The 11,245-nt window shown below is 44.2% G+C and overlaps 1 protein-coding gene across 4 annotated transcripts; it reads left to right on the forward strand.

Moving 5' to 3' along the window:
- u2af2a (U2 small nuclear RNA auxiliary factor 2a) lies at positions 1 to 8,468 on the forward strand. 4 transcript variants are annotated; one of them, XM_010884902.4, is made up of 13 exons: positions 2 to 637; positions 1,083 to 1,145; positions 1,318 to 1,459; positions 2,387 to 2,425; positions 2,813 to 2,919; positions 2,996 to 3,147; positions 3,240 to 3,356; positions 3,506 to 3,644; positions 4,764 to 4,843; positions 5,160 to 5,300; positions 5,701 to 5,787; positions 6,021 to 6,272; positions 6,366 to 8,468. In XM_010884902.4, exons 1-13 carry the CDS (start codon positions 589 to 591, stop codon positions 6,498 to 6,500), a joined length of 1,503 nt encoding a protein of 500 aa, XP_010883204.1. In that variant the 5' UTR covers positions 2 to 588; the 3' UTR covers positions 6,501 to 8,468. The 4 variants fall into 4 exon arrangements, with proteins under 4 accessions (XP_019896958.1, XP_019896959.1, XP_010883204.1 ...); XM_020041399.3 differs by lacking the exon at positions 2,387 to 2,425 and having other exon boundaries at positions 1 to 637; XM_010884903.4 differs by lacking the exon at positions 1,083 to 1,145.
- The last annotated feature ends 2,777 nt before the right edge of the window (positions 8,469 to 11,245 follow it).

Below are 11,245 nucleotides of genomic sequence, written 5' to 3' on the forward strand. Positions count from 1 at the left end.
CGTTTTGAAAGGTCAAAGGTGTATCAACTTCCGGTGTCACGGGGTACCTGGGAGACGGAAAGCGAAAAGCGGGCATACCGAACATATCTCCTGTATTTTCTCCTTTTATTAGAAGAGTACTGGGAGAACTCAACATACATTACAACATCTACAGTGCGACCGGCATAACATTGGATGAGCATTTGTACCAGCATATCTCATTATTTACGCGATTCGCCAGCTAAGTAGCATTAGCTAGCTACCACGACACCCCCAAGAACAGGCCGCAACCTGGACTTTGCTTTATCTAGCTAGGTGGTTAGCTCGAGAACACGTTTTATCCATCTATGTTATTGCTAGTTCTTCGTACAAACTAGAACCACATCTTTATAATTAGCTAGGAGTTAATGTGTTTATGTTTAAGTTTGCTTTATTTATGTATTTCTAAACGGCTGCATCTGCTGGTGTTTAGTTAACTATCGTTAGCACGTTGCTAGCTAACGTTAAGTGTGCTGTCCACTTATCGAGCTAGCGACCGCGCCGCCTCCCCGTCCATTTGACTCAGTCATTACTAGCTAGTTGGTTGGAGTTAAAAGATTAGCATCGGCGATGTCGGATTTCGACGAATTCGAGAGACAGCTGTCTGAAAACAAACAAGGTAAGTTAGCTAGTGAATCGTTTTTGTTATGTAATTAGTTATGTCCGACGGTAATGTTGCTAACTAATGGTAACGTTACGTGAAACAACAGTGAGTGTTTGCTAATGTGCTATTGATTTAGGTAGCAAACATTCGCATTCACCAGAGCGCGAGCTAGCTAGCTGCTTTAGCAGCTAAATTCTAAAAGTGTACTCTGCAGCTGTCGTCTTTCAGGCGCATCGTGTGATGACAGATGTGCCTATAACTAACTACTGTATACCATTGCTTAAAACTGACGTTATCGGTATTTCACAAACGTTGTCTATTTGTTGAAGTTGACAGTGCAAAATGATCCATGAAAAGTTAACTTCTCGTGGCAATACAATGGTTCTGTACAATGAAAATAAACATATCCATCCTCTTGCCTCCCGTTATCTTTTCCCCCCATCCTTATGGTCTTCTGTAGCTCAGTTGGTAGAGCATGGCGCTTGCAACGCCAGGATAGTGCGTTCGATTCCCGGGAATACCCGTACGTAAAATGTATGCTTGACTGTAAGTCGCTTTGAATAAAAGCGTCTGCTAAACGGTTTAACTATGGTTTATTAACTCAACTCAATCTTTCTCTCCTTTCATACACCATCACCTCCAAAACCATAATTTGCATTGTTTGACCTTTCCATCTTTACTTTTTCTCCTTCAAGCGGAGAGGGACAAGGAGAACCGCCACCACCGTCGCTCCCCATCTCGCAGCCGTAGCAGAGAGAGGAAGAGGAGGAGCAGAGACCGGGACCGACGCAGCAGAGACCGTCGCGGGGACAGCAAGGAGCGCAGACCACGACGCAGGTAACTATGACAGTACGGTACACTCTCGGTGTGTAATAAATCCTAGAACTGGTAAGTAATGCAGGATAATACTATTTACAGGTTAGGGTAGTTCTAATGTGAAGTAAAGACAAGCATGTTTTCGGAAAAAAGCAGTATCTCTATGGTCCTGACGATGGTGTCCGAATAAAACTTTTTTAGAGCGCTATAGAATCTGTGATGAGGAGTACGCAGATTAATCAGTGAATCCAGACACCGAAACAACTGCATTGTATTCAGAAATGTGGTGAACTTAATAGAACATGTATATTAATTTTACATTCACTTTCTGAGGCGGCAACACAGGAAGTCCGTCTTGTTAAGTGTTAAAGGCTTTCCCAAAAACCTTCTAAATGTTAGCTGCAATGCAGATTATGCCTACTTTGTAGAATATTATGTTTATCATCTATCCAATCAGCATTTATTTCGAAAGCTTTACAGTCACTTGCGTGCAACAGCAATCCAATGTTCTCTTGCTCTCCTCATTACTTGAAAATGAAGGGTAACAATACCCAAATATCAGACTTCTTAGATTTTCACCAGGTGGGGAATTAGAAACAATAGGTAATAGAAACGTACTTTTCCACACACTGGTTAAACATTCAACTTCGGCTTCCTAGTGTTGTTTTAACATGCATTTAAAATAAATAAAGATACTTTTAGATATACTGGTACCTAATTTGAAATCAGCCCCAATCTTTTTAGGCTTTAATCTGAACGGACTGGATGGGGTAATGGCTTCTTCAGAAGGACGTTTGTCTTCAACCTAGCTAATCGCTGATCTCTGTGAGGAGCTGATATGGTGGCTAGATATTAATTAGGAGAGTGCACTCTAGTTCCTGCTGTGGAACTGCCTGTGAACAGGGTGGGAGTGAAATCAAATGTGAATTCCTTCCAATGTCATTTCAGCTCACCAACCCAACAACAACCCCAAGAGATTGCTGTAAGGTAATACAGCAAACTAACACAGAGCTTGTTTCTGCATTACTACAATATCACTAGTGATCCTTCCTCTGATTCAGGACCACGTTTACTACAGCATACTATATGTGTACTATCCTGTGTAAACTCTGTAATAATGTGTCGGATCTGGGGATAGAATGTAAGTGTGGGACTTATTATCCACTACTGACACCATTTGAACACGGTACAGCACTGTTAAAGTTGTAGCAACTGAAACATGGATTCACACGTCTCAAGGCGTAAACGTCTATGAATTGGCTCTCACAGGATAGCTTACTGTTACAGAATCAACCTCCTGTCTTCACTGTTTCCCTTTGGCTCTGTTCTTGGTCTTTCTCGTCACTCATTCTTCTCTCTCTCTCTCTCCATTAGTCGCTCCCCACACCGCGAGAAGAAGAAGAACAAAGTGAAGAAGTACTGGGATGTCCCTCCCCCTGGTTTTGAACACATCACACCCATGCAGTACAAAGCCATGCAGGGTGAGAGAACAGACCATAGTGTCGTCATTCTCCTCGCTTTCTTGTTGCGCTTCTAACTTGCGATTTATGCACCCAGCTGCGGGTCAGATCCCAGCCACGGCCCTGCTACCCACCATGACCCCTGATGGTTTGGCCGTGACCCCCACTCCTGTCCCTGTGGTGGGCAGCCAGATGACCAGACAGGCTCGACGCCTCTACGTGGGAAACATCCCGTTCGGCATCACAGAGGTCTGTTGGCTCCTGGATGTATGGACGGAGACCAGAGTGATGTACATACAGTTTGGCCACAATATTGCCTTAATATGTTTCTTTTTTTGTAGGAGTCCATGATGGACTTTTTCAATGCTCAGATGCGCCTGGGCGGCCTCACTCAGGCACCAGGAAATCCCGTCCTCGCCGTACAGATCAACCAGGACAAGAACTTCGCCTTCCTCGAGGTCTCAACACCCATTTGACGATACTTAATACGGGCCTGTCTCAGTAGTGAAATGCTTTGTTCTTTCGTCTGAGTTGTGTATGAAATAATGTTGACAGGTCAAAGTTCACCCTGTGCCTTTGTAACACCTGATGTGTTTGTTGTTCAAAGTTCCGCTCCGTGGATGAGACGACTCAGGCCATGGCGTTCGATGGCATCATCTTCCAGGGACAGAGTTTGAAGATCCGCCGTCCCCACGACTACCAGCCCCTGCCTGGCATGAGCGAGAACCCCAGTGTCTACGTGCCCGGTCTGTCTACCTGTCTCTCTGCCTTTCTTTGTCCAGCCGTTTGTGGTCAATGCTTGTCTGAAGTTCTACTGTAATTTAATTCCACTTTACTCGCCTCTGAATGCTGCCAGGTCCCAGATTAGCCTGTGTCATTTTTGGACTGTGGTCAAGGTGCTCTTCTGGCCCTAATCATCCCATGTTGTTGTCAGGGAATACAGATACGGATCCTCTCCACTGTCTGCTGATGTGGGAGTCCAGTTGATAAAACAGCGGATGTCATACAGAACTGGGGGCCTGGGCTTAAAACTGTATGCATTTAATTAACTGTCAGGCTCCAGACCTCATATGGCAGGAGTAAGGAGCTTCTGGTTTTTGTTTCAACCTGGTATCCCAGGTCTGAATCAGCCCATATATGAGAGACAGTGGAAATCTATGGGTTTTTGCTTTCCAGGACTGATGTTTCTTGCTCAATGTTATTGTATTTCACTTATCTACCGTCTCTAAATCACGCTTCTTTGTAGAACAAAGACATGATTGATTTCAGTATTTTTGATGAACATAATGGTAAACTTACAGAATTGTACCTTCAATCTAAATGTTTTGGGGTTCACAAGATGACATTGTACCATTTCCCTGTATAATGAAACAAGTCAAGGGAAATGCAATGCTAGCTGGATAATATTGTCTGCTAGGTTGTTGCATTTCAATTTTTGTGAATTAGCTCACAATCTTACCTTTTTTGACATTTTTACCAAGACATGAGGAAATGGCAGCCAAGTGGGCTCACTGCACAGCACTGCAGTAGTGTATTCCTGCAGAACTAACAAGGGAACTCCTCATTCATCATTTAAAACACATAGACACCCGGAGATGGTGATGGCATAACAATCTGTAGTGTTAACATAGTTTGACTGCTCTGGACAACCGCATGTTGTAATGTGTGCTTGCCTAGCAATGAGGAACATGGGCTGCATTTTTTTCTTGTGGCATGTCCAAAGAGAAGGTAACAATGAGTCCACAACTCTAAAGTATTACATAAAATGGAACCATTGTAACTGGAGTCTTCAAGATCAGACATGTATTCCCTTTGTGGATGAACGCTGGATGTGTCTCATTTGAATTACTTGTCTGTCTCTGTAGGGGTGGTGTCCACGGTGGTGCCTGACTCCGCCCACAAGCTCTTCATTGGGGGACTGCCCAACTACCTGAATGATGACCAGGTCAGTGAGCTAACCTTAACCAGCCTCCTAACCGGGTCAATGGGCTAACCTTAACCGGGTCTGAGAGCTAGCCTTAACCGGGTAGCTTTAACCTCAACCGGGCGGGGAGCTTACCTCAACAGGGTAGCCTTAACCTCAACCCAGTTCAGTGAGCTAACCTCAACCTGGGTCGGTGAGCTTACCTCTACCAACCTAGCCTCCTAACCAGGTCAGTCTGCTCCCCAACAGTCAGCTGGAGCCAACGACTGTTGCACTGTCTACCACTGCTCTTTGACTGTTCCCCTTTCCCTCTGGTCCCACTTCTGTTCTTTTTCAGGTGAAGGAGCTATTGACGTCATTTGGGCCTCTGAAGGCCTTTAACTTGGTCAAGGATAGTGCTACTGGTTTGTCTAAGGGTTATGCGTTCTGCGAATATGTCGACGTCAACCTAAACGACCAGGTCACCATGGAGAATCAGGTAGCCAACTGCCCTTTATTTCCTCTCCTTAATATTTGTTCTTATAAAAGTACACATTTGTGTGCGACCTCGCATTTTCATACTCTGTTCATATTATTAATACTGACTGAGTTGAGTAATACTCGAGTATTGGTGATTTTTAAAGGGGCATTATTTGCTGTGTTTCCCTTTCAAAGTGGTCTGTTTGAATTATTGCTTTAACTGAATTGCTGTAGGTAGATCTGAAAACCTTTGCAAGTGACAATCTAGGCCATCTGGGCAACATCCTCGTTAAATGGGAATCTTCAGCTTTCAAGAACAGTGTTAAACGTTGGCGTGTAGAAATGTGGATATCCTAGTGGTGTGTCCCTGCTGACGATTAACTGTTTATTAACCACTCAGAGACGCCTTCTCCCTACAGGCCATAGCCGGACTCAATGGCATGCAGCTGGGAGACAAAAAACTCCTGGTACAGAGAGCCAGCGTTGGATCCAAGAACGCCACCTTGGTGAGATTTTCTGTGGGGAGGGGGGGGGGGGGGGTTGAGGGAGTTGAGGGAAACTCTATGTAGGGAGTCAGCCGATCTGGCTGTGTTTCATGTCTGTAGATCTTGGTTAGATGGTTGAGGGAATGAGACCAGGGGAGCATATGTTGTGCCCTTGGTGCTGCCTGTTCTCGAAGCGTTCCTCTTCCAATGCCTCAGAGCGTGTTCTCTAACCACCAACTCTCCCCTCCCTGCAGACAAGCATAAACCAGACCCCGGTGACGCTGCAGGTCCCCGGCCTGATGAACAGCTCCATGACCCAGATGGGTGGCCTGCCCACGGAGGTGCTGTGTCTGATGAACATGGTGGCCCCAGAGGAGCTGGTGGATGAAGAGGAGTATGAGGAGATTGTAGAGGATGTGAGGGATGAATGCAGCAAGTACGGCCAGGTCAAGAGCATTGAGATTCCCCGGCCTGTCGATGGCCTGGAGGTCCCCGGCACTGGCAAGGTGAGAGAGACGGGCCACAGGTCCTGCTCCATGACTGGCTTATTAAAGAACCTCCTTCAGCGTCTCTAATATTGTCTTCTCTCTGTCCTGTAGATTTTCGTGGAGTTCATGTCAGTGTTCGACTCCCAGAAGGCCATGCAGGGCCTGACAGGCAGGAAGTTTGCCAACCGGGTTGTGGTGACCAAGTACTGCGACCCTGACGCCTACCACCGCCGAGACTTCTGGTAGAGGACGGCAGACGAGAGCGAGGGGGGTGGATTGCCCTGTTCCAAATGGACCCCTGTCCCCGGCCAACTGTGCACTTGTAACCTGATAGGATAGGCTGTGTGTGAGCAACATCATATTTACTTAACCCATCAAAGGATCAGGTGGAGCAGGCAGGAGTGTCCCTGGGAAGGGGCGGGGCAAGGGGTCCATTTGGAATTGTGCAAAAGAGATCGCCGATACGAGGGAGGGGGGGTAAAAGATTTTTGCGATTTGTGTGTAGTAACAGGTCAGGGGATGAATTACTTTTATACTTTATGAGGAAGGAAGGGGTCGGTCTGGGGTGGGGGGGGGTGACTTGCCACACCTTAAGGTTTGTATTTAAATGCAGGGAGCCTGTTTTAAGTACTTTATGAAGGTGAGCCAAGTGAGGGTGATGGAGGGTTGTTCCACATTTCATATGGCGATGGAGGGAGATTGAGGGGAAGAGGGAGGTGATGACAATTTAACCCACCAGTTTGGATAACAACCGCTTGTTGGAGAAAAGGGGTAGAAAAAGAGGATTTGATTAAAGAGAAAATTGATGGAAAACAAAATAGGGTTGAAAGTTATTAACAGGACTAGCCTCGTTTTGTGATTTTTCTTCTCGGATTTTGGATTGGAATTTTTCCCGTTTCTTTCATGAACATCAGACTAAACCAACCCTTCGCTGTGTTTGAGGAGAGGGCGAGAAGCTGCAACCATACAAAAAGCCCAACAAACCCTGTCATTTGTTGGATTCATTTATCTGAATGGCAGCTGTTTTGATTCCAGTACGTTAGTGTCCCATGTTGTACCCATTCACGAGGGCCAGAGTTTGAAGGGGAGAACCGTACATTTGCAATACTGTATGTCTTTTTTTTTTTTATTATTATCTTTTTTTTTTTTTGAATCCTTGAATTCATCCAGCACTGTTTTTAACAGGCGAAATCATTCTGTCCCCACACCTTTGTCCATAGAGCAATAGAGAGGAGGGAAAAGGTAGTGAGTTAAAACCTTTGTCATTGTGGTCAATATTGAATTGGTATTGAGTAGGGCTCAATCTAAATAAAAGCCTTAATGTTATTTTACATGTCACACTAGAATAGAATATATGATGTACTCCTTCATATGTTTATACTTATAGCAAGGTTGTCTTTACATGTTATAATTTCATGGTTTTGGTATTTTCAGGTAACAGTGGTTTGAGTTTGTCATTATTCCAGTAACTGTTGTATTGCTTTGTCTGGAATGAATGAGTTCCTCTAGTTTCTTTTCTGCAGGATATTGAACAGCTCATTCAGAAGTCTCTTTGGCCGTGTAGTGTTTGTGTAATGTCTCGCCTCTTTCAGCAGACCAAATAAACGCGTAACAATTAATACCAATGGCTCCTGTTCTACTAAGTAACACGCAAATTACATGCAGAATATACTGCAACCAAATTATCAGGTAGGTAGAAACAAAATCAGGTACTCTTCTGTGATTGTACACCGTGTCTATAGAGATAGGTAATGGGTTTGTTGTCAGAAAGGGGGAGATGGATTTATGATACTTAACGTTTTTTAACATAAGAGAAGTATAGACTTTTCTACCTGTTGTTAAGGATTCCATTGGATTGTTCCAATAAATTGGCATGTGCAGCGGAACCCTGTCCCTAGTTCTTTAAGGTTGTCTCCTGAGGTGTGTGTATATATATACAGGCTTCCTTCCTCTCATCTCCTTCCACATCTGTCATTAGCTCCAAGGACCATCACTTGCATTATGGTTGTGAGGGAGTTTCCCATTGATGCTTTCTGTTAGACTGAGAGAGAGTTAGGCTGTACCAGTGACGATACTCTGAAATGTAACTTTTCTGACATTTGCTTTTTAAATGTTACCATGTCATTTAATTTCTTTCTTTTCTGGAAAATGTGATTTCTTAAGTGAATTAATGGAATTAAAAAGTGCTAAAACCACATCTAGTTTATAACAGAAGTTTGGATCTTTCATTTGTTTTTGTCTTGTTTCTGAAAGTTAATTAAACATGGATTTACATGGTGTTTCTGTTTCTCTGCATGTTTTTGTTTAAACACACACGGACTTTGCTGCCTGTGGCTGACATGTTTCTGGAGAAATCAAGCTACACAAACTGTCCATTTATTTTTACACTTCAGTCCGTTTGCTAGTTAATGGTTAAAGGAAGGCAGTCTAGTACCGTGAGGTCATTGGTTGATGGGAGGCTGTAGTTGCACCTTCTGTCCAGGCTGTGGTGCTGCTTCCAAATCCCATTCAACTGAGTGTGGCTGATGGCCAGGGTACACAATGTTATTCCATGAACACTGCCACTGCACTAACTCCTTACTTTAGTACTGCGGTCACACAGCCATCACAAACATGGAGTATTTGCACTGACCTGGCATATAATTCTAAAGAGACATCGCAGCAACCCTGCCGGGACATCTCATATTCAAAGTAATTGCTTCTGGGATCAATATAATAGCCTACAATTTGTGGTCCTAAACTACCAAAGATGGATATTAATGTAAACAGCCCATCAGGGCAGGTCTGTCGGATTTACGTATTGGCCCTTGTTTGCTCTGCTCTGAAGAAGGGTGACCCAGAGTGAGACATCTCGCTAGGTTATTTGTTCTGCTGGTGTGGCGGGGCCAATCACAAAACACGGGGTCTTGATCTTCTTCTGTCTTTGACAGTAGCAGCAGAGCTATATAAACAGAAATCGTCCAATGCATTTTGAACTGTATTAGCCTTAGGAAATAGGCCTACTCAGTTTAAGGTCATCACATTTCTCCAGTCAATGCAAATAATGTTTTCGATCTACTATTCTCCTTAATTAAAAAGTCCCTATCTTGGTTCAATACTAAGTCGCAACAGTCTCATCCTTTTTAAGTCATCTGGAGTTGACAAACAATGTGTAAATACCAGTCTTTGATATTGACTTTTTCTCCTTAGAATGTCAAGACGACACTTACTCTTTGACCACAGCTGGATCTGCGTTAAGCAGAATTCAAAGGTAAATGGCTTGCCTAAATGCCATGAAAAGGGTTTTCAGTACCGTCTATTCTCACCTGGGCCCTTGTTCTGGAGAGAACTTCTGAAGAAATGTATAGTGCAGAACAGACATGACACTCTATCATGGGAATAATGAACTGTGTCAGCTCCATGCATCCCATTTCTGTCTGGAACACTGCACTCAACTGAAGAAATCCCTCTGGACCATGCAGGTTCATGGTGCCAAAAAGCCCAGCTGAAAATCAGTTTACCCACCCTAATCTGACTCCAATCCCAGGAGGGAAACACAACTGATGGAATCCAAACCCAGTAGGCCACCCAGGCAGGTGTAATGCTGCAAACGTTGGGATCCATGTACTAATGTCCTCTAGTGGGGACGTTTTCACTCGCATTGGTCATTGTCATTCTACACCATGCCCTTCCCCACCCCAATTGATCTTCATTCAGAAAGATGGAACACCGCAGTAGCACAGGGAGAGTGAACACTGAGAAAGAGACCCATTGGTAAAGGCTATGTGTCTATGTGAAAGCATAGCAACCTTTTTAAATGCATAGATTCATGCTTGGTTATAGATCTAAATGATTTGGTCTTACTAACCAAGACCAGACACTGTCTTTTCTTTCTCTTCTGTGCAGTCCTTAGTTCCTCACTGAGCACTGCTTATATGTGTGTGTGTGTGTGTTGGTGTGGGCTTCATGTAAATCAATGACAAACTTGACACCTTGGGTTTTGGAGTCAAATCAACTGTCCTGACCTTAATGATCTGTGCAGCCGGACTGGACCTCAGACGGATCTCAGACGGATCTCAGACGGACACTGACTGAGCATTCAATGCAGATGTGCGTTATCCGAGGGCAGCAATTCTCTCGATTTGAGGGATCAGCTTTGGCGAGACTGGCCTGTGCTGAGCACTCTACTGGCGAGGACTTTGACATGATTACCATTAAGGTGAAGCAGCAGATTCTGCAAAGAACCTCCAAAGAACATTTTAGCACTCTGGTGCCTTTCAATCCATGACCCATTTTGAGACCTAGATGGGTTGAATCTGAAAGAGAAGCTTTTCCTCATGTCATGAATGGTACCTCTGCATTCCAGGACAGATGTGTGTGTATTTGAACGTATTAGTGCATGTCAGACCTGGACAAATCTGTGTGTATTTGAGGGTATTTGTGCATGTCAGACCTGGACCAATGTGTGTGTATTTGAGTGTGTTAGTGTCTGACCAGGACAGACGTGTGTGTATTTGAGTGTGTTTATGTATGTCAGACCAGGACAGATGTGTGTGTATTTGAGTGTGTTTATGTAAGTCTGACCAGGACAGATGTGTGTGTATTTGAGTGTGTTAGTGTACGTCAGACCTGGACAGATGTGTGTGTATTTGAGTGTGTTAGTGTACGTCAGACCTGGACAAATGTGTGTGTATTTGAGTGTGTTAGTGTAAGTCTGACCTGTGGTGACAGAATTAGTGAGGGATATGTGTACGGGACCTTGAGACTGTTAATTATATGTATTATTAATGTCCTGAGATTTACAGTGGAGAAATGGTCTAAAACAGGGTTGCTCAATCCTGGTCCTGAAGCTCTACCATCCTGTTGGCTTTTTTACTCTGACTTTAACGCTCTCCAGCTCATTATTTGAATCACGTGTATAAAATGAAGGTTGTAGAGAAAACCTACAGAGTGGTTGCTCTCCAGGAACAGGATTGAGCAGCCCTGGTCTAAAGCCATACACTGGAATTTGA

The sequence above is a fragment of the Esox lucius genome, chromosome 20, assembly GCF_011004845.1.
Source record: "Esox lucius isolate fEsoLuc1 chromosome 20, fEsoLuc1.pri, whole genome shotgun sequence".
Taxonomy (NCBI): Eukaryota; Metazoa; Chordata; class Actinopteri; order Esociformes; family Esocidae; genus Esox; species Esox lucius.

Coding starts and splice junctions, on each gene's coding strand:
- u2af2a (XM_010884902.4), top strand. CDS start 589: ATGTCGGATTTCGACGAATTCGAGAGACAGCTGTCTGAAAACAAACAA. Junction 638..1,082: donor GCTGTCTGAAAACAAACAAG/GTAAGTTAGCTA, acceptor GGTCTTCTGTAG/CTCAGTTGGTAGAGCATGGC. Junction 1,146..1,317: donor TTCGATTCCCGGGAATACCC/GTACGTAAAATG, acceptor TTCTCCTTCAAG/CGGAGAGGGACAAGGAGAAC.